Source organism: Cotesia glomerata, linkage group LG5 (assembly GCF_020080835.1).
Source record: "Cotesia glomerata isolate CgM1 linkage group LG5, MPM_Cglom_v2.3, whole genome shotgun sequence".
Taxonomy (NCBI): domain Eukaryota; kingdom Metazoa; phylum Arthropoda; class Insecta; order Hymenoptera; family Braconidae; genus Cotesia; species Cotesia glomerata.
In genome coordinates, this window is record NC_058162.1 from 6,462,323 (window position 1) to 6,479,697 (window position 17,375).

A 17,375-nucleotide genomic window follows, 5' to 3' on the forward strand; every position below is an offset into this window, starting at 1 on the left:
CAGAATATTTATTTATGTATATATAAATTTTTATACTTATTACAATATTAAAAGACGGCTATTATCAATTTTTAACGATCTCTCTAAAAGTAGATTTAATTCTGCATTAAATTTATTTGAAATGTATTAAATTTTATTGTAAATGATCAATGTTACCATTACTGGAATCTCATAACTTTAATTTTACTGTAATTTTTTTATACGTATTTTTTTTTATTTCTACAAATATTTTGCGTACAATTGATAATCAAAATGGGAATTTTATTTTGGCTGAAATTAAATAAAAAATAATTAATTTTATTAGTGCCAAAAATTTTTGAGATCTTTATTTAAATTTGCTAATTATTTTTTTTACACAATAAATTAATAAAAATAATAATTGTTAATAAATGAAACATAGAGAATTTAATTCTTTAAATCCAAATTTTATTCCAAAATTTTTGAATTTTTATTAAACGCCGCTACGGCGATTAATTAAATAATTATCATTAAAGGTTGTGAAAAATATCTTAATCTTGATCTTAAAGAATAAATGAGAAATATTTATTGTTAAAATAATTTATAAAGTAACAGATAAATAAAAAAACCTTAAAAAATGTAAGAATAATATATTTATTTAATTTCTATATATACATTTACATAACTATGTGTATTCAAGTATACAAATAAATTTAAGTTACGCTTAGAGAACGTTAGATGATACGACGGCTCGCGATGTACTAAATTGTCTATTAACATATCAAATTCATTTGCTTAACGATCTCTGAATAAAGGTTTAATGATAATAAATAAATAACAATATTAAATGAATTATTGAGCAATATATGAACTTTAAATAACATGAAATATATATCTCTCTATAATGCTAAAATCTGAATTAAAAAAAAGATTTATAATATTGAATAATATTGCTATTTAATCTGTCGATGTTATCAAGCGTTTAGAATGTGATCACTAACCCTGAGTAATCTACTTAAATAAATCTAATATTTGCATGATCGAGTATCCTAGTCTAGTATTTAATAAGTTAATAATGCTGAAAATTACTCTTCGTCCTACCAATACTCTCATTATCTCCTATTTACATGACTTGATAATAACGAGCAAAAAAAATTATTAATTAATTAATTCATTTATTTAATTATTTATTTATTAGGAAGAGCTTAATTATTCAGAATCTTCAGAGTAAGTTATTTTTATTTAAATTGGTTGTTCTTATTAGGTTTTTTTTTCTATTTTATTATTTAATTATTTATACGGAATTCGAGCATACACCCATCAGAAGCGGCTTGTCTGAGTCCCGGCTTTTCCTAATTTGAGGACTAGGCGACGAGCCGAAGAGACATTCTCAAATGGTTTTCTTCCGACGGCCTTCACTGTCATCTGCGAAGATATGACTGAATTCTGTCCTTGTTCCCAATACTGTTATAACATCCTCTGAAAAAATAATGGGATGATTATTGTACTTAAATGTATTAAAATTAATGATGCAAAAAAAAAAAATAAGAAATAATAAAAAAAAAAAAAACTGGAAATTGTTAAGCTTCACGATCCACAATAATTCAATCCATTATTTTTTAATTAATAATTATATATTGTTGTCCTTAAGGTTCATTAAGTAAAGAATAATAATAAGCAACAATATTAATTTTTCAATAACAAAATTTTTTTTTTTGAAAAATAATAAATTTTTTTTTTTAATTTCTGTTATGATATACAGTGCGCGTCATTGATTCATACCGGTTAAAAATTTTTTGGTAAAATAGAAAAATCAAAATTTCGACATCTGTAAATAAAGAAATCAATAAAAGGAAAATCTTTATAAGCATCAATTTAAACAAAATTGAAAAAATAATGCACTGAAAATAAACAACTCAAAATATCAATCACGATTAAAATAGAAATTAAAAATATCAGTAATTAAAATAATTACACTTTACAAAATAAATAATAGTAAATTTATAATATTAAATAAAAAAGACAACAATATAATTGGATAATTTTAAAATTTATCAAATATAAATATAAACATTGAATAAAATAAAATGAACTGAATTCAGACAAGTCAGTAAAAAGACATTTGAATATTTATATTTATAAAAATATTGATAGTTATTAATATATAAATTCTTAAACAATAGACATCTATAAATATAAACTAGCAAATTTAGAAACCCGTAATTTTAGACATCTGTAAATTTTGATTTCTATAAATTCATAAATTAAAATAAAAATACAATTAAATATATAATTGCTTGCAATTTATGAGGTTATAGAAAATTAAAACAAAACTTCTATAATGCTCGAGAGCCCTCGACTACAACCCTTGGATGCTTACACGGAGTCGGTTCTCCAGAAGGTTGCGGATCAGGCAGCGGCGAGATTCCCCACGCTCCAAAAAATAATCTAGACAATTTTTAAATAGCGAGCGTCGAGCTTATCAGAGTTAGCTACTCATAATGGTTTACGGAGTCGGTTCTCCAGGAGGTCGCGGATCAGGCAGCGGCGAGATTCCCCACGCTCCAAAAAATAACTTAGACAATTTTTAAATAGCGAGTGTCGAGCTTATCAGAGTTAGCTACTCATGGAGGTTTATCGTCCTCCAGGAAGTTGCGGATCAGGCAGCGGATGGATTCTTTGTACTGGAAAAAATAACCTATTTTTTTCATATAGTTTTTAATTAAATATAAAAATTTATGTACAGTTTTGAATCTTCATACACATGTCAATTTTTCAAATGGTTATTTTATTTTTCTGTTTCTGCTTTATTTTATAAAATTCTTCGTTTACAGTCAAAAATAAGCGTCCACGACGCAAGGGCCAGTTTTTCAATTCGGGATAAAATTTTATCCGAGATAAAAGTACCGCCAATAAAATAAAAAAAAAAATAAATAATTCAGCGACGAGATATTGCTCTCAATTAGTTCTCCATGAATTTGGTCGTTTATTTAAATAAAAATAAATAAATATATCATAAAAATAATAATAACTTCTTATTGTGTCATTTAAATTATTTTAAATTAATTAACACAATTATAAATTAATAATATATATGTCAAACGCAAGATATGAACTCGAAGGTCTCAAAAGCATAGAACAGCTACCTCTTTGAGCTCATAAAGTTCAAAATAATACACACTGATAGAAGGATTTGTTTATAGTTAAAAAGATTTCTTAATATTTAACAAATCATTTATTAGAAGTCATTTGTTAGTCCTTAACAAATATTTGTTAGTATTTAAAAAGATTTATTAATATTTAATAAATGAAAATCAGATTTATTATATACAAACAAATCATTTTAAATACTAAGAAATATTTGTTTAATACTAAAAAATGGTCTGTAATAAATGATTTGTTAACTATTAACAAATATTATTTAATACAAATAAATCCTTCTATCAGTGCATAAATTGTAATTTGGAGCTTGAAGAGCTCAACAACATTATAAGTGCAATTTCAAGCGCTTAAGTATGGAATTAGCGGGAAGTTACAAGGATCTCCTTCCGGGTCATCCGTTTTCCTAATTTTTACTTTATTTATTTACAATCAGGAAGTTTTCACAGTTGGAGGTGAATATTTCTGTGACATGTGGCTAATGTTTATTTATTTTAATTCAAAATAAGTGACTGAATTCAAGGAGGATTACTCGTAGGCAATATCACTGTGCTGAATTATTTATTTTTTTATCATAATGGCAGTACTTTTATCTCGGATAAAATTTTATCCCGGATTGAAAAACTGGCCCTAAAAAAAAAAATATTAAGAAAAAAATAATAACAGAATGCAAAATTGTAGGGAACATATACAACGTCAGTCTGAAGAAATACACACGCTATTTTAAAAATGTCTAGGTTATTTTTTGGAGCGAGGGGAATCTCGCCGCTGCCTGATCCGCGACCTCCTGGAGAACCGACTCCGTAAACCATTATGAGTAGCTAACTCTGATAAACACGACACTCGTTATTTAACAATTGTCTTGGTTATTTTTTGGAGCGCGGAGTTTGTATTTAATAAATCTGATATTCATTTATTAAATATTAATAAATCTTTTAAAATACTAAGAAATATTTGTTTAATACTAAAAAGTGGTCTCTAATAACTGATTTGTTAACTATTAACAAATATTTTTTATCACAAATAAATCCTTCTATCAGTGCAGTAATCCCTTATTAAACATGTATCTTTAAGACAGTAAAAAGTTTGAATGAAATATTTCATTTTTTCTATTAAAAAAAATTGTTGAAAATAGGCCATTTTTTCCCGTAGAAAACCCATGTAGGGGAGAAGGGGGTCAATTGAACCAAAAAAAGTTTAGTAATTTTTTACTATTCGAATTAAAACTAAAAAATAATTTTTAACTTCCCGCTAAGAAAATCGAAGATTTTCAAAAATCGGGAAGTTATTGTTTTCACCCCGTTTTGCAAAAATCAAGTTTTCATCAGATCTCGACGTTTGAAGGTCACAGGAAGCTTCCCTGACTATCCCTGCGAGGTTGTCACTATGTCTGTCTGTCTGTGTGTGTGTGTGTGTGTGTTTGTGTTTGTGTTTGTGTGACTATGTGACTCGCTTATAACTTTTGAACGACTGAACCGATCGGAACGTACCGAACGGTGTTCTAAGAGTTCCCTCATTTAGATTTCCTGAGAATTTGAACCGATTCGGACCGATAGATTTTGAGAAATTTTGAAAAATCTCAAAAACAATAAGAAAAAAATCATTTTTGAAAGTGGTTTTTTTGGAATAACTTTTAAACGGATCTATCGATCAACTTCAAAAACTAATTCGCCCTTAAGCTTGAAAAGCCACGCCGATCGTCGATAATCCGGTCAAAATCGGTTGATTCGTTCGAGAGATATCGTGAACGAAAGAAAACCGAAAAAAGGGTTTTTTTGACATAACTTCGTCATTTCTTCTCGGGTCGTTTTTATGATATAGAATAATTTCAGAGTTTAAAAAACAGCGTCGATCGCCGCCAAAAACGTGGAAATCGGTTGATTAGTTCGAGAGATATTCTCGATAAAATATTTGGAAACAAGTGTTTTTTTAACATAACTCCGACATTTTTTGGAATAACTTTTAAACGGTTTCACTGATCGATTTCAAAAACTAATCAGCTATTAGCATGAAAAAATTACGTCGATCGCCGTCAAGCCGGTCAAAATTGGTCAATTCGTTCAAGAAATATCATGAACGAAAGAAAACCAAAAAAAGTGTTTTTTTTTTTAAATTACTCCAAATTTCCTAGTTTTATCAATTCAAACTTGAAGGTTATTCACGAAACTAAAAAAATTGCGTCAAATACTGCCAACCGCGTGAAAATCGGTTGATTCATTCAAAAGTTAGTGTGGTTTGAAAATTTTAAAAATATTGTTCTATGATACTTCTATCAGACTTTTGAGCTCGAAGAGCTCAAAATAACACATAAATTGTATTTTTGAGCTCGAGAAGCTCAAAAACATCATTAGTGCAGTTTTATGCACCCAGATATGGAATTAGCGGGAAGTTGCACAGACGGCCTTCAGGGTCTACCGTTTTTCTAATTTTATTTTCTTGGAATGGTAGCTTATTAAGCCTACTATTATTATCAACACATAAATTAGTCAATAAACAACGTGAATTTTTAAAAATTATTAATTTATCCAAACGCGTCGAATGGTTCAATTGACCCCCGCTCGGGGGCAATTGAACCACTGCTTGGGGTCAATTGAACCAATAATATTTAAAACTCAAACCCGAACTTTTAATAAATAATAAATTAATAGCTACTTGCTAATATTACTGTTGCACATTTTTAATGCACAGATATTATATTAAATAAATTAAAAATCAATTTAAAAATAATTTTCATTATAAATTCTGTTCATTAAATTGTTAGGTTATTTCCCTGAGTATTTTTCACATAGAGTCAAGATGCGCGCGCATGTCCCATGCTTCTCCGTATGGTTCAATCGTCCCCAGGACTACTGGTTCAATTGACCCCATATAATTTTATAACAATTAATAGTAAATAATAAATAAATAAACTATTATATCACTATGAACAAAGTTGAGGATTATAAAGTATAAGTATATACAACTACTACAATTCAAATTTTATCAATTAATTCAAAAATTGAAATATTATTAAACAATTTGTCACCAGCCGAAAAAACAGTTTACATGCCTAAAAATAAGAAAATCTCAATTTTTCAAAATTTATTAATCACAATAATTTCAAATTTTGATCATATCCGAGTTTAACATATTAGAATCTAATTCTAATAGCATGTAGCGTTTTTTCAATTTTTTTGATTTTTTAAGTCGAGTGGTTCAATTGCCCCCCTTCTCCCCTAACTCTTTAAATAAAATAAATGTGCCAAATAATTGTTCAATTTTCATGTCAAAAAAGTAAAAATTTTTAGTATCGTGAAAAGAAAATTTAAATAAATTAAAAGACCTATCATTATGATCTATGTTAGAAACTTGTATTTTGTTATGTACTCATTACGTCTTTCGGAAGATATCTCTTGTATGGAAAATAACAAACTTTTTTATCAGAAATATGAAAGTTTAGTTTTTTTTTCTAAACCGTAATCAACCCGTTCAATAGAATTCTTCTAAGGAAACAGGTGAAAACAATAATATTTGAATGCATGTACCTAACCGGTAAAATAACATCTTGTAAAGATAAAAAAAATCTCATGTTTTGCGGTGTAGTTATGCAAAGCAATTCTATGATAAAAGATAATTTACCGAAAGATACAGCTTCGCCTCCACTGACATCGTGACTGGCTTGTGAAAAAATTCTTTCACTTTCTTCTGGTTCCAGCTGAAGAGAAAGTTTCAAGGCCTTTCGTAATTTTTTATTATCGAGGCATTTAGTACCATTGGCGTCGCAGACATCAAATGCAATATCAACGAGATCTAGGACGGAATTTGCGTTAGCTATTGCGAGAACTGTAAACATGTACTCTTCAATATCTATTGTTCCTTTATTAGCACGATCGTGGATCCTGAACAGCTGCTGGACTGAAGGATCTTTGGCATCTAATCTAAGTATCCTGGCGAATTCATTAAAGTTAACTGTTTCTTCAATGTTTACCAGTCTTTTTTGTACTAATTCTTCTTCTACTTTAACTTTTTGTAGACCGAGTTTGCAGCGCAGCTTGTGGGCTTCCACAATTCCCGCTGCGTGGGGTAAGTGTAGCATGTGTGCTTTGTTAATTATGCGACAATCATCGTATGTGTAATCCGAGACAGGAATTTCGAGAGCTCTGTAACATTTAATAAAAATTTAATCAATTTGTCATTCATAACTCTTCTGTTGGCCAATCGATTTAATTATAGTATCGGTGACTTTTTTTTAATTAATTAAAATGTCAGTTATTGTTTACTAAAACTTTCTCATTAATTAATATTCCGAAGAAGACTTATCATATGTTATAAATAATAATTAAAAATGTAAATATGAGATATTTGCTTTTTATGATGTTGACAAAAATCATTTTTTTTTATTTAATTTATGATGATTTAATTAATTATTTACGCTAAAATCATTTTATGTAATTTAGGAAACAAATTTAAAACAATTTTGTAATGGATGATCAATAAGGAGTTACTTACTTTATATATTTTTTAAATTAAGGAGTTAAATGCATTTAGAATTTTATAAAAATGTATTTTGAAATTTACTTATATTTAAGTAACTACGCAGAAAATATAATTTCAATACAACTTAAAAAGCTGTCTATCGACGTTCTAATTAGCAAATTGTCTAACTCCATTTTAGAGAATTTACTATTTGTTTGAAAAAAAAAATTAGTTCAAAATTTATTATCACTTTAAAAAACGATTTAATATCATTATTATCTAATAGAGATATAATATTTAGGTCTGAATCATTCAAATAATTTATAATTCGATTATGGCTACATCAAAATGTTAAAAAATCATCCTCTAAAAAATAAGGAGTTTGACAAATTGCTAATTAGACCGTCGATATGCAAATTCAAAATTTTGCGGTTTTTCCAGTTTTTCAATTTTGTATTTGTAATATCTCGAACGCTATTATAGATACAGGAATGGTCTTTCGTTTTGTTTGAAAGAGGACACTTGGGGCTATTGAAAAAAAATATTTTAGAAAAATGCCAAATTTAAAATTTTTGGAAATCGTCAAAAATGACGAGCACAATTAAAATTTTGGCTCAATTTTTTTTTGTATAATACCTTGTACTAATTTTAAAAGATCTTGAAATTTTTGGGAAGGAGTTTTTTTTCTCAAAAATATGAATTTTTGAATTTCAAAAAAAATTTTTTTTTTGCAACTTCTAAATAAGGTAAAGTTATGCAGATACATAATTTTGTAATTTTGAGCATTCAAAAATCAAATGCACGACGTGGAAATATTAAATAATAAATTAATTTCAATTTTTTTTTATTTTTTGGACATAATCTTGCATCCTTAAAATAAGTCATCCTAAACGCATGATAGAATTGGTTGATTGTCCTTTTTTTACTTCATTGGAAGTTGTTGACGCCTCTTATTGTCTTATTTTCATATTAATTAACTAAAAATTCTCTTTAGAAAAAATGAATGAAACGTCCGTTTTTTTTTTTGCTTTCTAAGTGCGTATAACTCTTTAATTTGCATAAATGAAATTCTTATCAATTAAATATATCCCTTAAAAAAATTTCTTTTTAATTTACCGATATTTAGTACCAAAAAATAAAATATAATTAAAAACTCACTCTGCCATTAATCGACGGACATTATTAGCATATAATTTAGGGTCTGTCTTTTCAGCTTCACTCGGCCTGTAGACCGGTAAAAATTCGATTTCACAACTGCTGTTCAATTGGGTCAATGTAAGCCACAACAATTTAAGCCTAAAAAAATAAAAAAAAAAAATCCATTAGTTTTATTAATTAACAATAATCGGTCGATAGCGACAATCTCTGTTCTTTCGATAAGTAATTTATCAACTTAATGATCCATATAGACTTATCGGAATGTACTATAAAAATAGAATGTTTTTTCGATAACGTATTTTTTAAGCAGTTAAAAGAAATAAAAAAGCCTTGATATAAAAAGTTAATAATAAAAGCATAAGAAAAAGATGGTAACTTTGAAACTATCGATTCACAGTAACTTTGTTTTAGAAAGTTTAAGCATTAGTGAAAACACGCTGATGAATAAAATAAAGTCTAAAGAAAAAATATTAACATAAAATTTAACTTACGCTCCGGGACCTTCCCAAGTCCAAGTAACGGTATCTAATTTATTGGGATAACGAATACACACAGGCTGGACTGGGACACCGGGGTAAAATGCTCCACATTTAAAAGTTATTAAACAGGATCGATTAGTGCAAGTTCCTTCCGGAAAAATCATTATCTAAAATAAAATAAATTCGTGCATTATAATTTAAATAAAACAATTATTAAAAATTTTTAAAAATTAAAAAGGCTTCCTTTTACCTGAGGCCAGTCTTCTTTTGAAGTGGCACGCTCAATTATTTCCTTAATCGTGTTCTGTCTGGAGTTGGGGTCATCTCTCCACACATAGACTGGCTGCGTATAGTTTATCAATTCTATAAATTAATTTAGAAGAAAAAAATTACAAACAAAACAAAAAAACACAAACATAAACATAATTGGTAAAATAATACATAAGAAATGAACTAAAAATAATATTTAACATTTCAGATGAGCAGCATTAGTTATTAGTAGGAAGAAGAAATAAAAGATTACAATGATTACAGTAATGGAAGTGAAATTGTTAAGTATTATACGGTGGATGGAATTGGCAAGAAGATAATTTTATCATTATTATTATTTTTGTTTATATTTTTTTCATTATTATTATTATTTATGTAGCTTCAGTAAAGGATAATCGAGTAAGAAAACATACTTCCGGTAAATGGATTAAGACCAGACTCTCTTCTGACGATTGTTGACGGGAATCCCAGGATGTAAACAATACCTCCGTCAATGAAAGTTGAGTGTGGCGCCACCACCAATATCGGAGCTTCTGATCTTGAGGCTTGTCTTCCCCGGACCACTATTTTCATTCCTGCTGCTGTATATGTTAAACGGCCAAGAAAACATAGCCATGGCACTATTTTTCTGTGGTAGTAGTATTATACATTTACTTTTATATTTCAAAATGTACATTTTATAAATATTTTTATATATAATCATTTTTCTTTCAGATTGCTGATTATTATTTATCAATTTTAATTTTCCATCGCTCATTGTACAAAGAAGTTATGATGACATTAAATTATTTTACCGTACCATCCACCATATATTTACATGCTTAAAATATATAACTTCGCTTGTGTTTTTAGAGGAAGAATATAAAAAGTTTTAATTTTTATATTCTTCCCATTAACCAATAAATATTCCAAGTAAATTGACAGACATTAAAATAATTTTTACGGGGTTATAAAATCGTTTTATGACTTCTAAAAATAATTTAAAGGAGTTCTAATAGTTCTTGAAAGTAAATTATAACTTTCACGAAAGTTTTAGAATATTCCGGAAGATCATAAATTAAAAGTTAAAGAAAGATGAAACTCATAAATGTTTTAGATTCAAAATTCAACTGGAATATTCAAAAATTTTTTTAATAATTATAATTTATAAATTTACTATAAGTAAAAATTCTTACTTAAAATTATAAAAATGATAGTGAAGAAATCATGACACGGTAGTGAAGACAATATTTACAATAAATGAATAATGTATGAGTAGATACATAAAATATTTATTTTCTGCGTGTATACTTATATAATAATTATATAGTACTTTCATGTTAAAAATAAATATTTATAACAAAATTTTATCTTTAGCGAATAACGGACACTTATTGACGTAAGAAAGTTAGAAAATAAAGAAATTACAAAATTTATCTAAAATATAACTTTGATATCTATCAAACAAGAAAAGTAGAAAGCTAAACAACTAATTATGTATTTAAGAACTTCATTTATAGTCGTTAATATTTGTAGTTGCTGTTACTTCGAAGTAAACAATTTTTCTAGGTTTTCATTACCACATTAACGAGGTGATATATTATTATGTTTAAATAGAGCTGTTGTGTTGCTAAAAAATTGAACCGTCACTCGGAATAATGAGTGGCAATGATTGGTAAAAACAGAAAGATTAATGTTGTATTAAGGAACTGTAAGAAGAACCGTAATAAATTTAATGCTTTTAGATTTCTATCTGCAGAATTGAAGTAGAATGTAATGCAATTAATTTTTAATACTGTAACTGTTTTTAGAAAAAATTATATTAGTCATAAAAATATTGAAGTGAAAAAAACCTTTAAAAGTTTGTAAAAAGTACAATAACTTGGTCTCACATTCTTTTTCTTTAAGAAGAAAAATATTATTTTCTTTCTTTCTTCCTTTGAGAATTTCCAGTAAAATTTTTTTTTATCAATCCATTGACTCTCCGAAGATAATAAAAAGTAGTACCGTACAGTAAAAATAATTAACAAACATCAATAAATCTGTAAACAGTTTTTACATTCTAAAATAGGCTTTCTTAATAAGTTTTCTTCAATATAAAAATTTTGTATCATTTATAACTGTATAATTAACGAGTGTTATAAGTAGTAATTATTTGTATAATGTGATTAATTATAGTTAAATTACAGATCTACAATGTTTCTAACGCTAATTTGTCAGCGCTCAAGAAATGTATGTACATTACAAAGTAAAACAATTGTACTATTAGATAAATTAGCTAAGTATTTTAGAAAGCGTCAAGAAATTAAAAGTTTAATTCCTTTTCTTCACAAGTTACAATCACAATTTTCTTTTTCGTTGATAATAAATTATTAAATATATATTTCTTCGATTCACGTTTTTTAGTTATAATTTTTTTATTTATTTATTTAATTTAAAATGATTTATAAAAATACATCTTTGATAAACTGTCGTAGAATCGAGAGAGTTTTGTGTAGACTGAGAAAAAAAAAATTTTTTGTCCAGAAAAAAATTTCTTGGCTTAAGAATCGTTTAAAATAAATTTTGGTTTTTTGACAAAAAAATATTAATATCTATCATGATAATAAAATGTCGGCATTCATTATGATAGATTAACAAACTAATAGGTTCACTTGAATTAAACAAAAAACACTTCGAATAATTCGATCAATTCTTGAGACAAGAAAATATATTCTTGATAATTTTCAAGAATATATATTCTTGTGACAAGAAAATTTTCTCAAGAGTAGTACTTTTTTTTCTCAGTATATAAATTGATAACAGTGATAAAAAGTTCAATTAAGTATGATGTTGAAAATATTAAAAGACAAGATTTTAAACTTTTGCAACGCTTCTGAATAATAGGTATACAATATTGTAAAAAATACAAAATTTTAAGGAAATTAAGCAAAATTGTTGTTAAAAATTTTTTAACATTTTTTAGAATAATTATTGGTAACATTTATAAAAAATTATGTAAATAATTTCCTCAATTCAGATTCTTTGTATGAATTTGAATAAAAATTCGGACCTTGACATTAAGAAATCTCTATAGTCAGGTTAAGAACAGTCAATATGAACTAGAAAACTGCATTATTAAAATGAACCATTAATTATGCATCAATGACATTCATACAATTTAGATTAATAATAAATAGATTAAAAACTAATATTAACTGTCAAGAGAATTTAAAAATAATTACAGTATAAATTATGCTGGTTGATGCTGATGACATGAAAATAAAAAAAAAATCATCTACGTAAGTAGGAATAAGAAAGAAGACCTACTTCCGAAAAAAGGTATTTTTCCAGTTTCAGCTTTAGCGACGATGCTTGGTCCGCCGAGGTAAACTACCGGCAATGCATCGAAGAAACTCGAATGCGGAGCCAGTGCTAGCACCGGTGCATCTTTAGTTGTTGCTTGCTGACCCTTCACCTTCAATTGATGGAATCCCCCACAGACGAACATCGCTCTCATCACCCAGCACACCAACACCCTCATGTCGCTATTTTATCATTTTATGTAACGCTTTTATTATTTACTAGTACGATTTTAATATTACTTAAATTATATCTTGTTATTTATAATGCTATAATACGATTATCTACAAAAATAATTATTAATTAGGAATAAAAAAAAAATCCAGCCAATGACTAACAAAAAAAAATAACATTGAAACATAAATAGTTAGAAATATTTACTAAAGTGGTGGTCAAGGTCTTAAAATTAATTACGCTTAGTAATAATTGTTATCTATATACAACGTGTACTAGAAAATAAGCAACACAAATTTGAATATACAGATAAAAATATGACAGGTACTAAATACTGCGTAGTTAAAAATTATAAGTGCATATGATGATAATTTCAAATTTGATGGCTTGTTTTTAAAATACTGGCGATGGAAAATAAAATTCAATGCGCATTAGTTACAATTTTATAACTTAACATAAATAAACTATTTTAAAAATCATAAAATTAATAGTAATAGTAACACAAATACTATAAGCTAAAAATTAATAGGGAAAAATAATAGCTTAAGCTTACCGTCTCCAACCAGTAAGAGGTGCTCGCCGTAAATCATCTTCAGACAATCCATGAAGTCCTAAACAAGCTAGTAGCCATCCGATAATCACTAATGCTGTGATCGCTGCCAGTCGTAAAGGCAGCAAAGCCACCGTTAGGAAAGCTGTCTGAAAATATATACAAATTTTTATAAATATAAAAATAAAAAAGTTTCATTAAATTGATGAATATTTTCTGAAAAAATCTTTAAGGTTCACTCGGGACATATAGTTTGTACTATTTCTTTCCTTTTCACTCGCTAGTGTTGCCTTTCTCACGAGTTATCTCTTATTCGCTTTTACTAATGGTTATTTTTGTTTAATTAGTCAGTTTATTATCAATTTATAAAAAACTACATGGTCAGAATTTTCAAAATTTCTTTGGATCATTTTAAGTATATTATTCTAACAGGTATCAGTTTTTTGAAAAATCCTTTCAATGCAATAACCATTAATATTTGTGATTTTCTCACTCTCAACACAGAAAAAAAAGGTTCACTTGAGTCAAGAAAATATTTTTCTTCCTAATTATTTTCTTGAGTGAAAAAAAAAATTTTTCTTGTCACAAAAAATTTCACTTATTCCAACAAAATTAATTCTCTTGCTTTAAGAAATACGTATCTTGATCCACGAAAATTTATTTGTCAAGATAATCTTCTTGTTTTGACAAAATTAAGCCTCTTGCTCCAAAAAATTTAATTCTTGATAGAAGTAAATTTTCTTGTTTTGAGAAAATTTCTCTCTTGCTCCAAAAAATTAAATATCTCGAAGTAAATTTTCATTAATATTTTTATTGATTAACATGTCAAATGGGAAAATCAAATATTATTGAATCATTTTTTTTCATTCAATATGTATAATTGCACGCAAAAATAATATAAAATGGAGATCAAATATTCAAGAGAAAAACTTTCTCAAGGTGACAAAATTTTTTTCTCAGCTGAAGTAGATTGCGCTGCTTCCCTAAAGTATCTAAAAATCTTGATCGAATAAAAAAATTTATTGTATCAAGTATTTATGATAATTTAAATTAAGAAAAAATTACTTCCACCAAGAATAGAATTTCAAGAAAAATTTTTACTTCGGCCAACACTACTTTAGTCTTCCTTCAGGCACCCAAAAATTTTCTTGAGCCAAGAATTTTGTTCTTCAGTCAAGAAATTTTTTTTCTGTGTACCTATACTGTCTGTGCTAAAATAAAATGTCATTTTTAATTAAAATTATCTCATTTCTGTTATGATCAATTGACTTATAATTTCAACAGCACATGTAATGCGTATTCTATTACCCATATTTTAAATTTCAAAAACTTTTTAAAATTTTGCATTTATGACCGAACTACCCTAAGCGAATTTTTCGTTGTATTAAATCATTTAAACAATAAAAATTTTTTTTATTCAATTTACTATTATCAAATATCAAGAAGAAAATTAATTAGAATTAAAAAAAAAATAGATTTATTGGTACTAATAGTAACATCGATTTAGTGATAAGCACAAGCGCGTCCGAGAATTAATAGCATTCTTCACGTGCCCGACACGTCAATACAACACGTGGTCTATCATTTAATCCCTCTGACTTTCTTTTTTTTTTTATAATTTTAATAAAAATAATAATTTTAATAGTATTAAAAATTGTAGTAAAGTAAACGGTGTCATTTTTTGCGACGCTCTATACTATACTGACTCAATTTTTACACAGCAATTTTTTTTAACTTGTAAGTAATACTGTTAAAAATTTATCGTGGTTACGACGTTTCACTCTTGAGTTATCGAATACATTCTATTCGAATGTTGACCTACATCTTTTGCAGGTGAACACGACCGCTACTTTCATCTCACCATGATCATCGGCTTAACATACAGTATTTTTTTAAATAAATTATTCACTACTATTACATTGTTTACAATATTTGCACTTTTAATTACTAATTTCTTCTTTATTGCATAACTTTTTGAATAATAGATTGACTTATATGAATAAATTAAACGCTTCAATGGAATGTTATTTTAATCAAAAAAAAATAAACAGTTGTAATAATTTTAACAATAATAAAAATTATTTTTATTATTATCGTCAATTAAAGTTAAAATTTTTTATAACACTAAAAAAGCGTTTACCGTTTCAGCAATAAGAAATCAAGGCTGTAATTTTGGAGCTCGTTAACGCTCTAGAGGCTTACAAAAAATATTTAAATATTTAAAATAACTCGTAACAAATTTGAGTACAACACTAATACACGTAAAAACTATCGTTTCTCCTCGTAGCCTACATTTTTGTCCCACATTAACCGCGCTCTTTCATATGCAAAATCCAAAGCTTCAATTTGCAAACTCGTACTTAAAATTAGCTAATTATCTATTGCTTGTTGCTCATTGAATTTTTAAAACAATTCTTGACAAATAATAGCAATAGAAATTCCTTAGTTGTGTCAAGCTAAAAAGTAACCCGGCATTTCTCGGGTTGACTCGGTATGACTCGGAGTTTTAAAACCCGTTATCCGATTATCGGGTACGTCCGTCCGTGAGAATTTAACAGGCCAATGTCTTTAATAAAAAATGTATCAAATTAAACCAGGTATCCACTTTCTTTTTCTGTTATTACTGAAACTCTTATAAAAATAAAACAATAAATTATTTTTTAAACACTCAGCAAACATTTATGGGCTGTAAATATCCGCATGTCATTGACTCTGCATCTGATATTGCGTAATGTCAACTTTGTTTTATTTAATCCTGTTATTAGCTTATATAAATTATAATAGTATATTATATTATTAATTAAATAAATAATATTTATTTATATTGTTATTGTTATTGTACTGACCTTGAGTTTTTCATAAGTTGTATCGAGTTCTAGTCGATGAACAAAAGGGTTGAGGATATCAGTATCAATGGAAGGTGGTTTTAACTCACTGGTATCTCTCATATCGCTGTCTATTTTTTCCATGTGTGCTTAATAAATAATAATCGATAAGTCAAAAAATATGGATGGCTTTAAGTAAACCAAACACTTATAAAGAAAAGCAACACTAATTTAATAAAAATTAAATGTCGTTTTTATCCACTAAAACTTATCAAAATCAATAGTCAAGCGTTAACTGGTGCCGACGTTGTCACTTGGCCTCGGGAAAATCCGTGGAAAATCCGAGGACGGGGTGAGTGTTTAGCGGCGGCGCATCACGAGGGTGAACACCACCGATCCGATATTATTCTAAAAACAATCATAAATGTTTAAAAAAAAAAAACAGTTTCTGAAACTATCACTTTTTAATATATTTTACACTGAAAAAGTCAAGAAGAAATGTTAAAAAACTAACACCTGACAATTGAAGTAAATACAAATGATTAAAAATTTTTTTTTATTTATTGTTGTACTTTTTAAAATAAAATATCAATTAGTATAAATTACAAGTAAACACAACAAGATCCGTCGCGCAACTCCGCACAAGACAGTCTGAAATAGCTAGCACATAGCACAAGCACTGAGTACTTGAATTGCACCAGCAGTAGAGTGTACTGTACAAGACATGTATTATCGACTGCAACGTGTATACTCAGACGTAAAACTGAATAAAAGGAAACAGAACAGACTGATATAAACTAAAACTAGCAGCCAGCGGTTGTTACCTTTCATTTATATTATATTAATCATTCCCGTTGTTCAGTCGACGCGCCACCAACTTCTTTAACTTTACTTTAAGAATTTTTATTTCCACCTCTTCTCATATTTACAATGAAATCAATCTTCCGTAGTATACTTCCGTGATATTTATTATTTACTACTACGTCATATTTTTAATTCAAATCTAACAATAAGACAGATAATTAT

At 27.4% G+C, this 17,375-nt stretch overlaps 1 protein-coding gene across 3 annotated transcripts; it reads right to left on the minus strand.

Annotated features, from left to right (window-relative positions):
* Positions 1 to 593: 593 nt before the first annotated feature.
* LOC123266206 (lysophosphatidylcholine acyltransferase) lies at positions 594 to 17,305 on the minus strand. 3 transcript variants are annotated; one of them, XM_044730289.1, is made up of 9 exons: positions 16,864 to 17,305; positions 16,371 to 16,757; positions 13,528 to 13,673; positions 9,893 to 10,107; positions 9,460 to 9,572; positions 9,222 to 9,376; positions 8,731 to 8,868; positions 6,736 to 7,256; positions 594 to 1,437 (listed from the first exon to the last, which is right to left on the minus strand). In XM_044730289.1, exons 2-9 carry the CDS (start codon positions 16,491 to 16,493, stop codon positions 1,349 to 1,351), a joined length of 1,500 nt encoding a protein of 499 aa, XP_044586224.1. In that variant the 5' UTR covers positions 16,494 to 16,757; positions 16,864 to 17,305; the 3' UTR covers positions 594 to 1,348. The 3 variants fall into 3 exon arrangements, with proteins under 3 accessions (XP_044586224.1, XP_044586222.1, XP_044586223.1); XM_044730287.1 differs by lacking the exon at positions 9,893 to 10,107 and adding an exon at positions 12,768 to 12,985 and having other exon boundaries at positions 16,864 to 17,297; XM_044730288.1 differs by lacking the exons at positions 9,893 to 10,107; positions 16,864 to 17,305 and adding an exon at positions 12,768 to 12,985 and having other exon boundaries at positions 16,371 to 16,828.
* Between the last annotated feature and the right edge of the window lie 70 nt (positions 17,306 to 17,375).